The sequence below is a fragment of the Octodon degus genome, unplaced genomic scaffold (assembly GCF_000260255.1).
Source record: "Octodon degus isolate 3935 unplaced genomic scaffold, OctDeg1.0 scaffold00116, whole genome shotgun sequence".
In the NCBI taxonomy this organism is placed as follows: domain Eukaryota; kingdom Metazoa; phylum Chordata; class Mammalia; order Rodentia; family Octodontidae; genus Octodon; species Octodon degus.
The window spans coordinates 7165274-7186525 of NW_004524692.1; the positions used below are offsets into that span (position 1 = coordinate 7165274).

The 21252-nt window shown below is 48.6% G+C and overlaps 1 protein-coding gene across 4 annotated transcripts in view; it reads left to right on the plus strand.

Annotated features, from left to right (window-relative positions):
* Positions 1-21252, plus strand: part of Cfap45 (cilia and flagella associated protein 45) — a 41629-nt gene extending 20377 nt beyond the window's left edge. For 3 of the 4 annotated variants that reach the window (XM_004639944.2, XM_023699829.1, XM_023699831.1), the window contains exons 3-12: positions 548-690; positions 2835-2979; positions 3299-3469; positions 4882-5060; positions 6691-6820; positions 11402-11548; positions 14519-14632; positions 15153-15346; positions 20510-20734; positions 21058-21252. In XM_004639944.2, coding sequence (XP_004640001.1) covers positions 548-690; positions 2835-2979; positions 3299-3469; positions 4882-5060; positions 6691-6820; positions 11402-11548; positions 14519-14632; positions 15153-15346; positions 20510-20734; positions 21058-21133 — 1524 coding nt within the window. In that variant the 3' untranslated portion in view covers positions 21134-21252. Of the gene's footprint in view, positions 1-547; positions 691-2834; positions 2980-3298; positions 3470-4881; positions 5061-6690; positions 6821-11401; positions 11549-14518; positions 14633-15152; positions 15347-20509; positions 20735-21057 lie in introns of those variants that run through there. The other variant, XM_023699832.1, reaches the window with a different exon arrangement.

Here is a 21252-nt window from a genome sequence, read left to right on the forward strand (position 1 = left end):
GATTGCCTGGAGGTCATTTAGCTATATCTAACTCCCTCAATATGGCTTTTAAAATTTATCCTTGGTAACAAAACTACAATATCATAGAGTATATTAACAAGTTGTATTGCTGCAAAACTACAGTGTGGTCCTAGGGAGATAATTAGTCATCCTTTGAGAAAGGAGAAACCTTCATGGAGAGACGAGGACCTGGAAGCCAGAGATCTACTTCTCATTCCTTAGGATTTCTTAAAGTGGGGTGAGACACATACTGGCAGCCCCTCTCCTCATGTGCCTGGACAACTGTCTCTGCCATCCTGCAAGGAGAATAAGAGGCTTTGTTCTCAGAAGAGTGGGTCAGGACAGAGCACCTGCAGCCGTGTTCCAACAGAGCGACCCAGTGCCTTTCCCAGCACTGGCTGCCCGCGGTCATCCTGCATGCTGTGCTTCGCCAGCCTTCCCTTTGCTGTGTGGGGCATAAGACCAGGGAGGGAAGGCTACACTCAGTGTTAACACTGACCAGCGAGGATTGGATGACTGACTCTAAGCTGTCCCTTCTACCTCGTAGCCCCCAGCGTCGGGCCAGAGTGACAGCCCCATTGTGCTGCTGCAGGACAAGCACACCATCCGGAAGACTCTCTCTGCCCTGGGCCTGGACCATAAGCCAGAGACCATCCAGCTCATCACCAGGGACATGGTGCGAGAGCTCATGTGAGTCTGCCGGGGTGCAGGCCCAGGCTTCCCTCCCTCCCTCAGCCTGCACTGCCTCTGAGGAGTTCAAAGGAAGCTGGGTAGCTTGTCTGCTTCCATCCTGTGGGTTGCTGCTATTCCTTCCCTTGTTGCCCCCCACCCTTGGGTTTCATGGTTCATTCTCATGCATCCTGGCCTCTCTCACTTCTCCCTTTGTTGTCTGTGTTGTTGCCCTTGCCCTTCACTTTGGGCTTCTTTCTCCTCCCCATTTTCTGGCTGCCTGTGAGATCTGAAGGCCTGGAGGAGGGGAGCACTCAGGAGGTCCTGGCTGAACTCCTCTTGGTGTGGCTGGCAAAGGGAAGCCATCCTGATGGGTCCCTTCCTTTTGTCTCCATCAAGAATCCCAAGCAAAGGGGAGCTGACCAGGTACCTAACTGGCTCTAGAGTCTGAGGCTGTCAGAGGAAATGCACAGGGGCTTCTAGCTCAGCTGTCTCCTGACTGCATGGACCCCTGTGGGGCTTGAGGCTGAGCTCAGCAAGGTGCACAGAAGCCCAGACTGCTTGGGGGCTTACTCTTACATTAGCACTCCCCTTCCTGTCACAGTTCTTTCCACTCTCACTCCATCAGCTAAAAATGCAGATTCCCCAGAAAATGCTGCCTGTGGCCTGAGCTGAGGAGCTGACTGGCGCGAGCGCGCGTCCACACACACACACACACACACACACACACACTTGGCAGGAGCTGGGATTGGCCGCAGCTTCCCGTTGAGCCCAGCGGTCAGCAGCCCTGCAGCCAGGGTTGAGGCCGGAGAATGGGCTCCCTCTTGGAGCAGGCTCCTTGTGCAGATGCTTTGGACCCAATGGCTGGTCGTTTTTCAGATCTGGTGTGTTAGATTCAGATCTCCTCTCCTCAGGTTACTCCATATCCCAGGCTGTTTCATGCCACCTCACGCGGTAAACCGCAGCTTTCCTGGCGGAGGCCCAAGTCCACTCACTGGGGCTGTCTACCTCATGGGCAGCCCCGCCCCCACCACACACTAGTTTTATTAGATGAGGTTTCACTTCCTGTCTCTGACCGTCTGCGTCTGATTGCTGTGCACCTGTTAAGCTGCCTCACCCACAAGCAGCTTTATTCCCACCCGGGCAGCTCCCTCCCCCATCTTTAATGTATGTCAGTTGTTTGTAATCATTATAATTACCTATAGATTTGTTGAATGCGTTGGGCAGCTACCAGGAGAGGTCTACGGACATGTCTCCAGCAATTGTTGATCAGAGATTTTAATTAGTATTTAGGGTTCAAAGCTTCTCTCTAGCTGGACAGACAGGGAAGTTTAGATTTCTCACTAGCATCCATTTCAGTCTTGTCCAGCGTCCTCTTGCCCCCTCCCCCTTTACGTCATCGGGAATATTCTATTTTTAAAGTTCGATTCAACAGCTTTGCTTGGAGGGCTCAGGCAGTGTGAAGCATCATGCCAGAGACTGTGCAGTGAAAGGAGCTCGCGAAGGCAGCAGCAGAGGCTCGCCTTTGTCAGCCGCGATGCAGGCAGTAGGAGCAGAGTGTGGTGGGGTCAGAGGCAGAACGATGTGTGGGCCTGGTGGCAGGGCGGTTCTAGGAGCACAGGGCAGGGTCAGAGACAGCGGTGCAGACAAGGGAGCATATGAGCTGGACATTAGAGAACAAGAATTTGCTTTCTCTCCTGTGTTGTTTTTGAATAAAGGGATTGAAGCCAGGGCCTTCATACAGAGTTACAGCCCCACCACTTTTTATAAAGTTTTTGAGCCACGCATGCACACCCCCAACTAAAATACCTCTCTTTTTTAAGGTGTTATCATTCTTTTTTTTTTTTTTTTGAGACAGGGTCTCGTTATGTAGGTCAGGCTGGTCTTGACCTCACTATGTGCCTTATCCTGGTCTAAAACTCACAGTGCTCCTCCTGCCTCAGCCTCCCAAGTACTGGGATTACAGGCATGTGCTTTCACACCCAGCAAGTGTCTCTCTTCAGTCTGCAGTGTTACTTGATTTTCACTGGGCTCCCAGCAACCCCCATGCAGTTACAGCCTCTCTTCCCAGGCTGGGTCAACAGGGTGGTTGGCATGCTGTGGGGAATCCCGGCAAGGGGCCCAGGATTCCCTCTTCTCTCTAATTCGGTTTCTTCCCATGTCAGTGTTCCCACAGAAGACCCCTCCGGGGAATCCCTAATCATCAGCTCTGAGGAGTTTGAGCGGATCAAAAGGGCATCCCATGTTCTGACCAGGGAAGAGCTGGAGGCCCACGAGCAGGCCTTCAAGAAGGAGAAGGAAGCCATTGTGGTAGCTACCATCCCTAAGCCCTGACACTGCAAAGGGGCAGCAGGCTAGAAATGCTCTGGGGGCGGTCACTTTCTTGTGACAGTGGGGACTCCTCCTCGTTAGGGGATTCTGAAGCAAAGTGTGAATGTGCAGCTAACGAAGAAATGTTGCACAGTGAAAACTGAAAAGTAATACCTGAGATGGGGGGACTTCTTGGGAGGGTGAGGATGAAGCTGGGCTGGGAAACCTCAGGGGCTGAGGCTGAATCATTGTGGGTCACCTGGGAAGCAGGCCAGTGCCCAGGACCCAGAGCCCACTGATCCAGGTTGCCCTCCCTTAGGATGCGGTGACCATACGCAAGAAGATCATGAAACAGAAGGAAATGGCTCGCAAGAACAACAAGAAGCTCACAGACCTGGAGGAGGAAGCCAAGGAGCGGGCCCAGAACCTCTTGCAGAGAGCCAGCAAGCTGCGTATGGAGCAGGAGGAAGAGCTCAAGGACGTCAACAAGGTGGGCCTCTTCCTTTCTGCCATGCCCCATCCCTCCTCCTACTGGCACACTCCACAGAGGAGGGACTGGTGGGAGTGGGGGAGGGGCAAGCCAGGCTAGGTGGGGCTGGGGAGGGCTGGATCTGCCACTGTTGTTGGGATCTGAGAGGACAGGCTTTGCTTGGTGTGGGACCCTGGGCCAACTCTAGTCCTTCCTGAGCCTTATTTCCTTCATTTGTAGAGTGAAAGTCATGACCTCAATGTAGTAGAACTGTTGGCAGGATTATATTTTTTGTGTGTGTAATTTTTTTTTTTTTTTTAATGTGTTTACTACAGGGTCTACAGGGTCTCACTATGTAGATCAGACTCATAGTGATCCTCTTGCTTTCAGCCTCCCAAGCGCTGGGATTACAGTCTTGCACCATCATGCCCAGTCTTAGTCAAGGTCTCATCATGCCTGAGGGGGCGGAGCTGGCATGGCAGTGGAGGTGACAGCACCAGGTTGAACTCTCGTCCTAGCATTTGCCCAAGCAGGTGCTTTAGTCCATTGAGCTGTCTGGCCGGCCCTTCTGTTGGCAGGATAGAGTAAACTAAAATCTGGAGAACCTGGTGAATTGTGATTGATAAATAGGTATAGGAGTATTGCTTTTATTTTTATCCTGCCAGTTCAATTCTGGTCACTGATGGTGGAGCAGCAATAGGATTTGTTTTGACTTCAGTCCAGAGTGCTTCTTTTAGCAGAGTGCATAAAAACCAGGCACTCATTTGAAATTCAATTTTGTAATTCATTTGTGTGTGGTTTGCTTCCGACCAAGTGAAACATGCTGACTCCTCAGTCCTTTCTTCTCTGATTTCTATCTCTTAGGTAAATCTTTCTTGCTTTCACTTCCTTTTCTTTTCTAGAGCTTTTATGTCTTGGTTTTATTGATGGGCCCATGCATGGTTTCATCCCTTTTTGTGTCTTGTTGGGCTCTTCCAGCACATAAAGCTAATGGTGTGGCCTCAGTTAGGTTACCTTAGTCCCCTGAGCTTACCTTGGGTTTCCTAGGTTCCTAAGTGGGGTCATCAGCCTCAGAAGCTATATGGAAATTCCGTGTGTATTTCTGTAGGTGAATTTTATGGTGAAAGCTCATAACTTTCAGTATATTCAGAAGGGTAAAATCCATCACTTCCCAAGCACTTCATAATCCCAAGAGACGCTAGTCTGGGTCTCTCTGCACAGAGGCTGTCATAGAGTCAGACCCCAGAGGGTATCTCAGCTATGCAAAGGGGGAGGGCAGATTACTAAATGGTATTGGCTCTGTGGACTGTGAGCAGCTGCACACCCACTCAGCACACTCAGAGATATTTGATCTCCTCCCACACACCCATAGCGTGTCCTTCTTTATCCTTGTCCCCAAAGCCTGGTGCCACGGTTTCTTCCCCACTCCCTAGATTATCCTCAATGCCAAGTGCCATGCCATCCGGGATGCCCAGATCCTGGAGAAGCAGCAGATACAAAAAGAGCTAGATGCAGAGGAGAAGCGGCTGGATCAGATGATGGAAGTGGAGCGGCAGAAATCCATCCAAAGGCAGGAGGAACTGGACAGGAGGAGGAGGGAGGAAAGAATACGGTAAAGATGTGGTTTGCGTTTTCCTCCCTACGTCATTTCTGAGCTCCATGAAGTCCATGTGGCCTAGCCAGGAGGGATGAGCTGAGACTTGGGCATTGTCACCTTCTGTTGTCCTCCAGGCAGGGTACAGGGAGTCACAGAACTTTCAAGCTCGCTGACACGATTATAGCAAGTGCTCCTCCATCTGGCCCCAGCTCAGTCCAAGTCCTCACCACTTCCTGCCACCCACTCCACATTCCCTGTTTCCCCTGCGTGCTAGGCCTTGGCACAGATTCCCTCTCTTTGGAATCCTATTCTCTTTCTTTTTCCTCAGGGAAAATGCTTTCCCTTCCTGTAGTATGTGGCTTTACTGTCACCTCCATGGAGAAGGCTCCCTTCTTCAGGCTAGCTCAGGAGCTTTTCTTCTGTGCACTGTCACTCTTCCACATGTCTTCCTGGGATGTGGTTCCTTCTTAACCCTTACTAGACTTGGAGTCATAAAGGACAGGGGCTGTGTCATTCCTGTCTGAAACTCCAGGCCCTCGCACAATGTTTGTCCTGGAGCTAGGTGCTCACTTCATACGAGCATGAATACACTCAGTGTTTCTCTCCCATCATTTTTCAGAATAGGTCAAGTCCCAGAGTAGGTAGATGACAGAAGCATAGTGTTCTAGAGTTAGAGCACCAGCTACACAAAATGACTCACCCATAGGAGCATCCTGTACAGCGCACTTTGGTTGGCATTTTTCTCTCTCCAGCTGCATTTGGTTACCTTGAACCATGCCTCTTTGTGGTTCTAATAGGCACGAAGTAGGCTGCAGAGGGTTCCTAGCCAAAGTTGATTTTGTATCTAAGTGGCTGTGCACGTTCGGCTCAAGCAGCTGCAATGCAGAATATCTCTGATGAATTCACCTGGTTGTTGTATTGAACTCAGGGCTCCTTTCAGGTTCATTTCACCTGGAATAGGAAGCCCAGAAAGTCCTCTTCCTAAGAGAATGAAGTACTGTACTCCTTCATGTTGAGTCTTTCCAGATCTTGTTTTCTGTCATTCTTCCAGCCTGTACTGATGTCATGGGGTCTAGTTGCTCCCAAGTTTACTGACATCTTAGGCACATGCAGAACATTACTGGTAACAACACAGACCCAGTCTCCAACTCTTTACTCAGGCTGGGGAGTCACCTGACTGAGAGACTTCCTCAGTCCCAGCCCTGTTGTGCAGCAGTGGGTTGTCTTAAATGTAGGTAAGATATAAGAAAAATAGTTGTCAGAGGAGGCAGGGGCAGGGGATAACACACGCTTCACATGTATCTGAAGTCCTGGGCTTTGTAAGTCTTCGAAATTTCAGCAGGCTGGTTCCCATACTCAGAGAAGATTTGAGAAGAGGTAGGATTTGAGAAACTCATTCTATGCAATGGGACCGTCCTATACTGCCTGATGGGACACTCCTGCATGTACGTGCCACTGGTGGTTCAGAGCCACTGGGCAGTGAGACATAGGAATTAGGGCCCCACTGTGAATGTGCAAAGGGGTGCTTGCCAAATTGTCCCTGTAAAATCTCCTTCCTGTTTTGGGGTGGGTGTTTAGGTGGATGTTAGAGCAGAGGGACTTGGAGCCTGGGTATCTGTAACACTGTCTTACTGTTCCTTCCCAGAGGAAGACGACACATTGTGGAACAGATGGAAAAGAACCAGGAGGAGCGCTCGCTCCTTGCGGAGCAGCGGGAGCAGGAGAAGGAGCAGCTGCTGGAGTACATGGAGCAGCTCCACGAGGAGGATCTGCGGGTAATGGGGCCACACGGGCCTCGCCAAATTTTACCAGCAATTGCAACAAAACCCTCTAAGATTGGGGGGTTTCAGGGTGTGGGCTGATTCCCTCCCAGACACATGCTCATTTCACAATGTCATCATCATCCCCTTTTTATTGCCACATTAAACATTTATTTGGCTATGGTGTCATGCTGGGGAATGAGCAGTGACTAGGGAGACATTGGCCCTGCTTCCCTGGGACCTGGGGTCTGAGACTAATGTGAACAGACACATAAAGCAAGTCTAGGGCTGCGAGCTTTGCACAAGTAAACATGGCCACGCTTTATAGCCTGTGTCCATTGCCTAAAGATAGAACACACTTTGTAGATGAACAGTGGCCATGCCTTGGTTCCAGGCTCTCCGTTGTTATTTAAAGTGCATAGCATCCCATTGTCACTAATTGTGTGGCAAAGCCAACTCTTTGTTCTGGGAACCTAAAGAAGATGTGTAGATATACCCACTGAAAAAGCAACATCTGAGAAATGCTTGCCCAAGTTAAGGAGACTTTACATGTCCTTTTCTACTTGTCTGATCTATTCTGTTGCAAGGTACACAGCCACGGAGGGACATGACTGGCATTTGGAGCGTCTATTCTCTTTTTCCTTCATTTTTTTTTATTTTAAAAATTTTACATGCTCAGAAAAGTTAATTTTGTATTCTACCTGTGAATTCTTTTTTTTTTTTATATATATATATTTTAGTACAGGGTCTCACTATGTAGATTGGACTCATAGTGATCCCCCCCTGTTTACAGCCTCCCATGAGCTGGGATTACAGGTGTGCACCACCATGTCCAGTTTCAAATGCCATCTCAGCATACCTTGGCGGATGGGGCCAGCATGCCAGGCCTGGGGATCAAACCCCTGGTTCCTGTGTCTGCCTCAGCAGGCCTACCTGTGAATTCTTGCTATAGACTTAGTGAATACTAACAATTTGCTTTAGTTGCTTGTTTTCATACATATCTATATTTTTCTACTGTTAATCTATCTTAAATTGCAGATATCTTAACACTTTGTTACTAAAATGCATCAGCCTGAATCTCTGAAGAAGTCTTAGATATCAGTAGTACTGTTATCACATTTGTGGGGATCTGTTGGTCTCACTGCGAGGTTCCACCTGGGGAGAAACGGCAGCAGGCATGAGAAAGATAGACAAGAAGACAAAAGCTGGGCTAGGTGGTTGCTGTTCTGCCTGATGGGCAAGACTAATGCAGCTGCACAAAATGATTGTTTATTTATACTTTTACAAAGTTAGTCACATGTGACACAAGGTTGCCTAGCGACTAATAGCTGACTTTAACCAGACAGGATGTTTACCCCAGTACTGAGGTAGCTTTTTTTGCTTTAGGCACTGAGGCCTAGTCTCAACTACACATATGTGATCAATTTCCTAGCTTCCTCAGCTCGCAATAACATTCTTATCAGAAACTCTTACAATGCAGGGCCAGTAAGATATAGAAGCAGACTAAGTACCTACTTAGGCAACTGCATGGACTGGGGTTCGCTCCCTGGCACTGCATGCCGCGTTGGCCCTGCGCCCCCAGGTGCACTGAGTTGGTGACTAAGACCAGGCATAGTGGCACATTCTGTAATGCTAGCGCTGCGGAGGCTGAAAATGGGAGGATCACTACAATCTCAGTCATTGGTGCTTTTATTTTTAAAATAGTTGACATGGTAATTGTGCATGTTTAGGGGGTACAGTATGACAGTTCAGTACACAATGTGCAGTGGTCAGATCAGGGCAGCTGGCGTATCCCTCATTTCCAGTTAACATTTCTTCATGGGGGAACACTCAGAATCTCCTCTCCTAGCTCTTTTGAAATGTAGAATAAGTTGTCAGCAGTAGCTCTCCCAGGGTGCCACAGAATGTTAGACGCTAGTCTTTGTATCCAGTTGCACCACTGTGCATTAACCATCCTCTGTCCACATGCCCCCATTCATTTATTTTTGTTACACTGATATTTGGAGGCATCCAGGCAGTTGCTTGCTTTAGAGGATATTCCACATTGGCATTTGTCTGATATTTTCCTTTATGGCACTGCTTAACCTGTGGAGCATATATTCTTTTATTTTTATCCCTTCGCCTGGTTTGTGGATGACTGGGTTGGTATCAGGCTGTGCATTTGATGGTGATGAGTGAGGGAGCTGCAGAGGGTCCCCCAGGTGGGCAGACTTGTAGCTCTGAAGGTGATCAGAGCACCCGCAGTGTGGGGATCAGTGTCAGGGGTGGGATGGAGGTCAGTGGGTAGTGGAGAGAGGAAAGGGAGCATTTAGCTTTGTGAATTGCTTGAGGAGTGGGCTAAGGCTCAGGAGAGAGGGTAGGACAAGGCTAGGAAGGAGTGGGAGGGGAACATACACAGGGAAAGGATGTGAGAAAAAAAGAGTGGAAATTCCAACCAGATTGTGGAGAGGGGGAATCGATAGGAATTTCCAAGAGTCAGTCAGTATTGTTACTCTGCAGCAGGGTCACTGTCCTGTGGGTGTCTTTCCCTGAGCCTCCAGAAGGAAGTGGTAATTTTAGGTTAGAAATTCCATGCTTCCCCTGTTTTAGAGCTGCCCTGTCATCTCAAGATGCATAGGCGGCCTTTCCCACCTTGTTAGCAAGATGGAGAAGAGAGCAAGGAGTTTCTTTGGGTTGCTCTGAAGGTTCCAGAGGTGAAACAGGGAAAGTCCTTGGTTTCTTGGAAATTAAGTGGGCCAACAAAAACATCAAGTCAAAGAGTAAATAAGGAAGGAAGCAATAGACCCATGGTTGTCTATATGTCCTGGATCAAAGGCCAGCAGCTTCCTTAGCTTTGAGATTCAGTGAGATTCGGTAATGCTGTGGGCATCAACAGAAGGCCTAAACTGGTGAGAGAAGCCAGAAAACCAAAGAAGAAATGGAGAAGGAAAAAAAGGAGTGTTAGTTGGAGGAGCCGAGTGGAAATGTTGAGTGAATGGTGTGCAGAGTGAGAGAAGGAATGCTCAAGGCTGTAGCTCATGGGCTTCACAGACTAGAGAGGCAGCGGCTTCCTGTGCTGATGCGGTTCAGAAGGCTTCCTGGGGTGGGGAGCCTGAACTGGGGTGGAGTGAGCCAGGCAGGCCAAAAGGTAGCCCAAGAGCAGGGCACGAGGCAGGGTTGACTTGAGCAACTTGGGGCAGAAGTTGGACTGAGGAGCTTCAAGGCCCAGGAGGGATTTTGGCTTTGAAGAAACAAAGGGAGCTAAAAAGTGTAGGAAGTGAGGAGTGGAAAATCCACCAGAGGTCATGGTGCGTGAGGTCGCAGGTCAGGTGCACGACGTTGCAGTGCCCCTTTCTGCCCTAACCTGAGAATGGGCCTGGGCTCAGAGGTGGTCTGAGAGTGGGAGATTTGGGGGGCTCAGAGATGGAAAAGACAGGAGCTCCTTTCTCAGAAAGGCTCTGTCCCTCAGGGTTAGAGTGACTCTTTTCTCCATAGCTGGGACTCTTTTCCCCAGAGGTCAGAGATGCAGTTTGTGTGTGTGTGTGTGTGTGTGTGTGTGTGTGTGTGTGTGTATGTGTGTGTGTCTAGGACTTTTATGCTCATGGTTCTCACATGCTACTCATTTTGGTCTTTATTTAGCAATAGTTTATATTGCTGTTTTCCTGTAGTAGTATAGGATCCCTCCCAAGAGGCCTCGGGCCACCATGAGTGCAGAGGTAATTCAGGAATAGAGAGAAAACTGAAAGCTGGGATGATAAAGTGAGATCTCAGAGAAGGCTGAAATTACATGAGAGAAAGCAATTTCTAAATCCTGGCTCTGGGTCTATTAGCTGTGTGGCCTTGGGCAAGTCACTTCATATGCCCAAGAGGTGTCTATCACAGTTGGGGGATGATACTTAGATGTTAGAGATGGGCCATGCGGAGCGCCCAGTGAACACAGAGGACACAGTGGAAAGCACGTAAGCAGGGTGATACTTATTGTTAGGCATTACCAATTGTATGGAGATTAAAAATTTGAGTTTGTCAATTTAAAAAGTAAATTTAAAAAAGAAAATTTGAATCTTGGCATTGTAATACACGCCTATAATCTCAGCACTCCGGGAGGCGGAGACAGGAAATTGTAAATTCAAGCCCACTTTAGGCAATTTAGTGACTTAGACCCTGTCGCAAAATTTGAAAACACAATAAAAAAAGGCTGGGGAGATAGCTCAGTGCAGAGGTCTTGGGATCAACCTCTGGTGCTGAGGGAAAAAAAGATTAAAAGAAAATTTTAACAAAAGTTTGGGTTTACATAGGAGAAGCAAATGAAGGGATTGAAGGCAGGAGAAGAGCAGCATGAACAAAGCCACCAGGCTGGGAATTGGAGTCACAAGCAGGGAGGGGCACAGAGTAGAGCTCTGAGAGCCTTCACTCCCTAGGTGTGCGGAGGTGGGCGGGTGGCCACTGGGCAGCCATCCCGAGGACCGGTAGGAGAGCAGCCTTAACCAAGGTGGTGATGGAGGCAGGGCTGTAGCAGCGCCTCTGTCTCCTGTCTCTGTCTTCATTTTTACCCCTGTAAGCCTACAGCCTCTTGTTCCACCTCCTCCTGCTCTGAGTCTCTCTCTGTTTGCCTGGCAGGACCTGCAGCAGAGACATCAGGAAAAGCTGAAGATGCAGGCTGAGATTAAGCGCATCAATGACGAAAACCAGAGGCAGAAAGCACAGCTGCTGGCTCAGGAGAAGCTGGCCGACCAGATGGTGATGGAATTCACCAAGAAGAAGATGGTAAGGGACTGGGTTTCTCTCTGGCTGGGAACAGCGTGGCTGTAGCCTCAGGAGGCAGGTGTAGTGCCAAGGGAACTCTAGCAGAAGTGGTGCCATCTTCCTTCTGCATGTCCTGGGCCAGTGATATAGCTGAGTGGACTAAGCACCTGCCTAGGCAATCACTGAAACTGGGGTTCAATTCCCAGCATTACGTGCCATGTCCCTGTCCCTGGGCACACTGAGCTGGTGACACACACCTGTAATCTCAGCACCAGGGAGGCTGAGACAGGAGAATCACTATGAGTGCAAGCTGCATAGTGAGACCCTGTACCAAATACATAAAAATAATAATAAAATAAACTACATGGCCTTATATCAGGTGCTTGGATCTTTTTTTCCTCTTCATCTTGGCCAGAACATTTGTTCATTAGCAGAAAGTAACCTAGAAAGAACCCCAGATGGGTGTGTTATTCTCATTAACACCTTGGTTTAGAAGTTGGGACCAGGATCATGGGCAGGAAGGGAAGAAAATTGCAATGATTGGTGAAAGTGAAGTTTTGGTGGATTTTTCAAGGCTTGGCTTTCCCCAGTAATCCTGAGTCAGCATCCTGTGTTGGGTGTCAGACTCAGGAAAAATAGCCTTTTCCTTCCGCTCACCGTAGAACCTGTCAGAACAAAGGCATGGTGTGGAGAGGGAAGCCTACAAACCGCGATGGGTGGGTAGAACTTCCAGACGTGTGGACTCATCCTGGAGCAAAATTGAGGGATGGAATGATTGGGGTCTCTGGGGGACAGAGGGCAAAAGAAGGCTTTTAGGTATGCATGAAGATGGATTTGTGTAAAAAGAAAGAAACACTTGATTGTTTTTTCCTATGTTGGTCCTGTCTGCCCTGAAACTTTTGTAGTTCTAAGCTAACAGGAAATGCATCACATTTCTCTGTGTTTCCCTGGAGTAGGGATTCTTAATGAAGGAGGGGAAGGTAGCTATCATTTGGACAGACACAGTTGGTGTATTGATTTATGTTGAAAACAAGCCACAAAAAATGAAAGTCAGCAAAGCTCACTCTCTGGCTCTGGTTCTCGTAGAAGATTCTGGGGAGGCACAGGGTATAGTACCGCACTCTGCAGAGCAGGACTGTGAGAGAAGTGAGCCATAGACGTTACGTCCTCACCGTAGTAATGGCTGTATAACTACCATTTATTTTTCTTTTATTATATTTTTAAATATTTTATTTTCCTCCCTTTTATTAGTATATGTTTGCAGCATATAATGAATGCATTCATTGTGGGGAATTGTTACACATATATCACATCTTGATTGTTTTATAACTACTGTTTATTAAGCACTGAGGCTGTACATATGCTCTGTGCTGTTGTTTTATTTGTGCTGTCTCATTTAATCTTTACAACCATTGTGGTGTAGCTGTGGATTGATTCAAAATAAGACTGAACGCTTCAACGTGTGTCTAGTATCAGGCTAGATGGAGTGCCTAGTCCTGGGTATAGAACCCAACAGTTACTTCCCTGGATGGAGGGAGGTGGAGATAATGAGCTAATTATGCATACGAGCTGGAGACGCTCCAGCAGCGTGTGAGACAGTCATCATGAGAAGGGAGGATGGCAGGATGACCTGAGAGCACTGGAGAGCTGCGAGATGTTGTTGGGGGTGTCTGGGACCTTGAGCAGGACAGAGGGGGTGCAGTGCTGAGCCATAACTGTAGCTTTCTGATCAGGAGGGATATATCTTATCTTTGTCCATGGAAAGGATCCTGGCCAGGAGTAGCTGGGAGAGGCTAGTGCCCGCATAGGGATGAGACATGTGAGCCTCTACACTCCAGGGTCAGTACCTAAGTGCGTTCTATCCCGTTTCGCTTAATGATGGTGCCCATTCTTAGAAAGGTGTCATTAGGTGATTTGATCGTCGTTGACGGTCACAGAGTATGTAGAGGATACAGTGTCACTTGATGATGTAATCACTGGGGACCACCTTTGTGTATGCGGTCTGGCCTTGATCACAACATGCTGTGATGCATGATTGAATGTCACAGTTGCTTCCCCTCTCAGGGGTGTCTGTAGCCTTGGCCAGCGCTGCCCCCGCAGAGCTGAAAGCTGACCCAGCTTGACAGAGCAGAGCACGGCTCGCAAGCAGGCAGCCCACTGGGTTGCCCAGGAGCCTGGGAAGGTAGAATGAGGCCTAAGGCAGGTACTTGTTGGGAAGATCACATTTTCATTCACGCTCTGCCTTCAGTCTTATTGCCCAAGTCCTAGGGTTGGGAAGCTTTAGGGATATACTCACCCTTTCAGAGAGGCGGTAAAAGAAACTAATTTTGATGGTTCACTCTGTGGGTATCTGCCAACTGCTGTGGGATTGCCCAGAGCATGGTTGGCTCTTTGCCCAGGGATTAATGAGATAACCTCCACCTGCTGCACTTTACAAGACAGGCAGAGAGCCACAGTTGCTACTGGGCCCAGTGGCCGTGCACCTTGAAAATTATCTGCCATGTGCTGAGGGTACAAAAGGTGTGCTCAGGAAGATAGATGCATTCAAACCCTGTTTGACTTTTTACTGGTTAGGTGATCTTGGGCAGGTTCTTTGATCTCTATGAATGTCAGCTTCCTCATCTGTAATATCTGTCTCATGAGTTGAATGCATAGGAAAGACTTTTGTAAACCACAGAGCATTTTAAGGCAGCTTTGTGGTGCATACTTGTAAGCCAAGTATAGTGGGAAGCTGAGGTAGAAGGATCACCGGTTCAGACCAGCCTGGGGATGTAGCTCAGTGCAAAAGTCCTGGGTTCAATTTCCAGTACTGCCAAAAAGAAGTATTTTACAAAGACTAACTTTTTGTGTCCATGCATTTGCTGAGTACATTTTGCCTTTCTTAAGAGTCAGAAAGTGATGGGGGAGATAATAGAATTGTGTCATGTGGGCTGTTCTCTGTTCAAGGCTGGGTCAAAGAGAACTATTTAGTGAGGCCTCTTCTCTTGGCAGGCTCGAGAAGCAGAGTTTGAGGCTGAGCAGGAGAGAATCCGGAGAGAGAAAGAGAAGGAGATTGCGCGCCTGAGGGCCATGCAGGAAAAGGCCCAGGACTACCAGGCAGAACAGGTACTGGCCTCCTTTCCTTCTCCGCTTTCTCCTGCCTGCACCACTCCTATAGTTCTCCCTGTGGCAGCCTGTAAAATGGTCCCAAGCATGAGACATAGAGTAGTGGCTGCCTTGTGTCTGCCATGTGCTTTGGTGATAGGGAACAAGGAGCTTAATGAAGAAAGGTTTTGGCTTCTATGTAAAGAACTTTTGACCTTGTCTGGATGAAATTTGTCACCAGTGGAACTTGTGATATCTCTGTCATTAATAGTTTTTAAAATTGGAAGCAATGACTGGACTGCCTGTAGGTGTTTGGGGACTTGGAAGGAATGGGGCAAAGTGGAGGGAAGGACAAAGTGACCCCTTGGGCTGTCTTCTGACCTAAAGTTCTAGGCTGGGTTCTTTCTTAGAATGATTTGCTGCTGGAGAAATCCACGTGCTTCTTAAGGATGACTGAGTAACGCTGTACATAGGTGTCTTCCTTGAGACACCTGGCCCATACCTGAGGTTTTTTACACATGTTCACCCCATCCCTTCCCAGGATGCCTTGCGGGCCAGGCGCAACCAAGAGGTTGCAGACCGAGAATGGCGCAGAAAGGAAAAGGAAAATGCACAAAAGAAGATGGAAACTGAGGCTAAGCTGCGAAAAAGTCGACTGGAACAGGTGGCGTTCAAGGAGCACACTCTGGCTGTTCAGGTGCAACGGGACCGGGATGAGTTTGAACGGATTCTCCGGTAGGAGGGGAGTGGGAACCCTGGCTTGCTTTCCCTGTGAGTCTTACAGTGGGAGGGGTGTGAGGAGGTACCTAGCAGGGATGATTCACGCTAGATGGAGAGACACTTTCTTGATGAATAGACACATATCCCTCTTGACCATGGTGGTGCTATGACTCTACTAGATGGGTGGTTAGAATGTCTTGAACGGCGTGAGCCAAGAAGTCTGTGATGAGAGAATTGAAAATAGCATCTGGAAGTGCTTTTAGGATTTTGAGGCTTGGGGCTGGGGAGATAGCTCAGAGGAATGAGCACCTACTGGCAAGTCCAAGTCCCCAGTTTGATCTCTGGTGCCATATACCTTGCTGGCTCAGATCCCTGGGTGCATTATGCCCGCCAGGAACCTGAGGTGGTGAGGCATGCCTGTAATTCCAGCATGGGGGAGGTTGGGACAGCATGCTCACTTCCAGCTCGAGGCCAGCCTGGGGACTACAGAAGGTGTGCACAAGGCCAGCACAAATTGCATAGCGAGACCATTTTGAGGCTTATCAGGGCTATTTATCCTAGGGAAGTGAAGGTGTATGTAAATCTGGCCCTCTGCTCCTGGGTCCACCTGCAAGTTAGGGAGGAGGCTTCCCCAGAAGAGACTGAGAGGGGTGGAGAAGAACTCCATTCACTGAGGGCTGTGTCACTAGGGTAGGACTTTGAAGGAGACCTTTGCCATGGATTCCGCAAAGGTGCACTGACATATACAATCAAAGCTTTGCTCTAGATACCACGGCGGCCACGAGGAATCAACAAAGAGAGCTCTTGCTTACTCCGTGGGAAGGTGCTAGAGATTTATGTTCGAATGGACTTCGCCTCTGTGCATCCGTTTTTCCTGCCTGACAACTTTTCATACTTTCATTTCTGCTCTCTGTTTTGTCTCAAGGATAATTCCAGCACCTAAGCAGCAGAAAGCGTTCATAGGGCTCCCTGTCCCTGATGCTCCCCTCAGCAGTCAGGACTCACAGATGCCACTGGGCTCCCTCTGTACTCTATTTTCTGCCAGTTGTTATCTGTCACCACCAGACTGGATCAACCTAGAAACAACTCCCTTCTTGTTCTGGACCTTGGAGAGCAGCCGAGCAGAATTTGAATCTGGATATTACAGAATTACATAAGTTATGCCTAGATAAGTAGAGATTAAATGGGTGGCCTGACTTCCACGGCAAGCATGCTTCAGGCCTTTGGTCTCTGTACTGTCTCTAATAGTGGCATGTAGACCTGGCAGTTCAGGGCCCTGGCAGAGGCAGAGCCGATCTGGGGGATGCTATGTCCTCGCCAGAGCCAGATTCCTGATCTTTCATAGGCTCACAGGCCCTATAGGTAGTACTCGCTGGCTGCGATGCCCTTTGGCTCCATACTTTCCCTGCCCTTGGGGTTGTGCCATTGTCACTAGACACCCGGTGGAGGAGACACCTTCCTAGATGCCCTCAGCGACGTTGCCCCTGGGCTCCGGATTGCCTTCCAGATGTGTCCCCTCTCCCTCCTGGTCTCTGGGCCCTAGGACATTTATGTATCTTTAGCAGCAGCGCTAATAAATATTAATGAAATGAAATGAAGGTCCTGCTTGTGCTGCTGACCCATTTGCCTCTGCTGAGCTTTGTTTACCTCAAGCAGATGCACTAGCCAGTTATTAAAGCTGGCCTGCTCTTTCAGACAGGTTGGACTTCACCTGCTGTCCCAGCTTGTCATCTAGTCCTAGTGTCTCTGGGTCAGGTGACCGTCACAGTGGGTGTCTTCGCTCTTAGACTGTCTTTGTCAAAGTCAGCAATCCAGATTTTTCTGACTTTAAAGCCAGAGCCTCCCGGGTGGCCTACGTAAGGGCTTCCCGCATCTAGACAGAGGGACATCTTTAACGCTCAGTATGTTGAATAAGATATAGCTGATCTACACCGCCTCAGAAATGCCTGGCACCTTTGCAAAAATGTTGATATTACATGTCAGTATCTTTTGAAATCCTCAACATTATTTTATTTTGTTTTATTTATTTATTTATCTTTGGTGGTACCAGGGATAGAACTCAGGACCTTTTTCTTGCCAGGCAAGCACTTATTCCACTGAGTTATCTCCCCAGCCCCTCCCAACATGATTTTAATGCGTAGCCTGGCACAGGATCATGGACCCAACCCTGTAGAGTGGTGGGCTCTTCCCACGCAGATTTCCCAGTGCCCACCACCCAAGGTATACAGAATACTTTTGTTTCTTTTTTCCTCTTAAAAAATTTTTTATTATTTCATATCTGTAGTACATAATAATTACCTTTATTATGCAGAGTCAGTACATGCACATAATACATTTTACTTCCTTTAGTTTTCATCCTCTAATGCTTCCCTCCTGGCCTGCCCTTTCTAACTCTTAGACCCCTTTTCACTTGCAAAAGTTCTATTTTCTTCATTTCCCCCCTCAATTCTCAAACCCCCATCACCTTTCCTTTCCCTCCTTCCTCCGTCCCTCTGTCTTGTTCCCTCATCCAGTTGGAAAAGACTTCCGCACTTCCTATTTATCTTTTATTCTGCTCTTTATTATAAGGTTTCTTTCAATGTGAGTTCTTCCAAGCTTTCAGGGGTCTCTGGAGTAAGCATCAGTCTTACCACACTGTTTACCTTCATAGGGTTTCCATAGAGGGAGAGTTCTTTCATATATTTGAAGCAACAGAAAAAGTGAATTCTGTTCCATGTTGTTTGCATTCATAGGGTTTTTCTAGAATGAGTTCTTTCAGGCACATGGAGGGCACTGCAAAAAGTGAAGGCCTTACCACATTGTTTACATTCGTAGGGTTTCCCTCCAGTGTGACAGAACGCTTTTCTTCACATTCACTCCTCTAGTTAGAGGAAGATACACCACAGGAATGTGATCTACACATAGGGAATCAGTGTTGAGGCAGGGGTGAGTCACCGTGCTGTCCCAGCAGTGTGTGTTTGGGGTCCAGATACAAAAGGTCAAGGAAGCCAGCCACTCTCAACAGATAAACTTGGGAAGGCTCTGTAGAGGGGGTGGGATTTTAGGAGGTGTCTGGCTGGTAGAAAGAGCTGCTGGGGTTTGAGAGGATGCAACAAGTATGGTAGATCATGGAGGATGGGGAGCGGGGACGAGAAAACAAAGAGTGTGTTTGGATCTTTGTTGGGATAGGAGTGAGCTTGTGAGAGGAGAGCAGGAGAAAGACCCCTGCCTACGATGGCTTGTTGTTGTTGTTGTTCTCCACAGGGTCTTGTTATGTAGTATAGGCTGGCCTTGAGCTCACTTGTGGAGCCTAGGCTGGCCTCAGATTTGCAGTAATCCTCCTGCCTCAGCCTTCCAAGTGCTGGGGTTACAGGTGTGCCCACCATACCTGGCCTCCCTAAGATGGCTTTGGAGCTCGGTTTTGATTATATTAGAAGGAACCGGAATTCAGCTCAGAATGTCCCTGAACACATTTCCTCTGAGATGTGACCACATTTTATTTCAATTTTTTTTCTAGTATTTTTTTCTTTTGATGTCAGGGCCCATTGAGAGAGAGAGAGAGAGAGAGAGAGAGAGAGAGAGAGAGAGAGGTGTGGGGACTTGAACCTAGCCTTTGCATGGAGCTGCTTCTCCAGCCTTTCATTTATGTTTTATTTATTTAGTATTTAGGACAGGGTGTGCAGGGTCTCACTGTGTAGATCGGACTCGTAGTGAACCTCCTGTTTACAGCCTCCCAAGTGCTGGAATTACAGGCATGCACCACCACACCCAGTCTCAATTGTCATCTCAGCGTGCCCCAGGGTCAGGGTTGGCACGTCATGCCTGGGGATCGAACTCCCAGCCCCTGCATCTGCCTAAGCAGGCACTTTAATTATGTGTTTTATTTTGAGACGGGGTCTTGCTAAATTGCTGAGTTGCTCAGGCTGGGCAAATTTGAAATCCTCCTATCTCAACCTTGCAGAGTGCTAGGACCACAGGTGTGTGCCCCCATGCCTGGCTTTGTGTGATATTTCGGTGGAAGCAGCTTCTAAGAGGAATTTGGAGAGGAGGAGCAATAAGAGAACTAAGATACCAGGCTAAGCTTTTTCCGTTTTCCAGGAACTTAGGGTTAGCTTTACAGCCCATATCACCTGTTTCTTTGTTGGTTTTACTGCTATTATTGTTAGAGAGGAAAGGAAGGGAGGCAGGCAGGCAGGGTGAGTTAGCAGCTCTTTTTCCCTCTAGGTCCTTATTTGAGGTGACATAGAAGGAAGCAACAGAATACAGCAGGCAGAGGGGAATGCCCAGGTGTGTTTTTTAGAGTCAAAACCAAAAGCCATCACACACACAAACACACACACACACACACACACACACACACCCCTTAATGGGCCCTGACATCCAAAGAAAAAAATACTAGATAGGCTCAGAAAAAATTGAAATAAAATGTGGTCACATCTCAGAGGAAATGTGTTCAGGGCATTCTGAGCTGAATTCTGGTTCCTTCCAATATAATGGAAGGAGGGGACAAGAGGACACCAAGGAAGCATCCAAGTCCTGAATTTTATGCACAGCTCTCTGGAGCACAGAAAAGGGGCAGATACACGTGAGAACGTGGGTAGCTTTGGGGCTGCTTCCTGTGGCTTTCTGTGAGGCTTTTTCTCAACTTGCTGTTAGTTTACTTAGCCTATGTAGTTTTGCTCAAGCCTTTGCCCTTTGTCCCTTTGTTTTCTGGTTTTGCAAGGAAGGAAGGAAGGAAGGAAGGAAGGAAGGAAGGAAGGAGGGAAGGAAAGAAGGAAGGAAGGAAGGAAGGGAGTGTTAGAACAAGCCAAAGAGGAGCTATGAGTTGCTATGAAGCAAGAGTAGCAGCCATAACTCCCAGGGTGCAAAAGCCTGGGTGTAGAACCAGCTACACAATTTTCAGAGTGCAGTGAGAACTTGTTAAAGAAGTTCAATACCCTGGACAGCTGGGCATTAACTGAGCCTGGGGCCCTTCTGCGCTGCCTGACACACAGCTGTGGCCCAGGAGGCTCTTTCTGGTTGAGGGGGCAGGAGCACATGGTGGCCGCCCTGAGTTGCAGAAGGGCCCAGGCCTCGAGCCGAGGTCTGTGGCCTTGAGAGCATCCCCCAGGGAGGAGCCGTGCACCTGCCTCCCAGTCTTTCTTCAGCAGGATAGGTGCAGGCACAGCCTGGCCTCTTGAACTCTGTGACCCTCCTCAGGGCTCAGCGAGAGCAGATTGAGAAGGAGCGGCTAGAGGAGGAGAAAAAGGCCACGGGGCGCTTGCAGCACGCCAATGAGCTCCGGCGCCAGGTGCGTGAGAACCAGCAGAAGCAGGTGCAGAACCGGATTGCCACCTTCGAGGAGGGCCGGCGCCTCCAAGAGGAGGCCCAGAAGCGGCAGGAGCGCATTAAGGACATTAAGAAGAAGAAACTCGAAGAGCTGAGGTACCATGGTCCCTTTCTTCCCAGGCTCCCTTTCCTTTCCCCAAAGAGAAGAGCAAGGCTGGATCTGGGGAAGGAGTGCCTTGGCAGAGGTGCTCAGAGAGTCCACCCCTATGAAGTCACATGGCCTCAGGCAGCATGTTCTGGGACCTGAACCTTGGTAGGAAAGTGGTTGGCAGTGTGTGTGTGTTGGGGGGTGGTGAGCTTTGGGAGTGTATTGGGGTGCAGATCCCCAGGTCCTGCAAGCTCCACCCCCAGCACCTGCTGCTTCTTGCCTCCTCTGGATCCTGTGGCTTCCTCACGCTTGCCCTGCATTTTCCTGGCAGAGCCTCCGGCCTTCCTGAGAAGTACTGCATTGAAGCAGAGCGCAAAGTGAACATCTGGCCAACAGCTCCGAACTGAACAGGGAGCCTTCAGGACCTTGGCATACCTTCAGGGGACAGCTTCTGCCCAGTCTGTGGGTTTCAATAATTGTTGCTAACCTAAACATTTCACATTTAGAGATTAAATCTATTCTACTT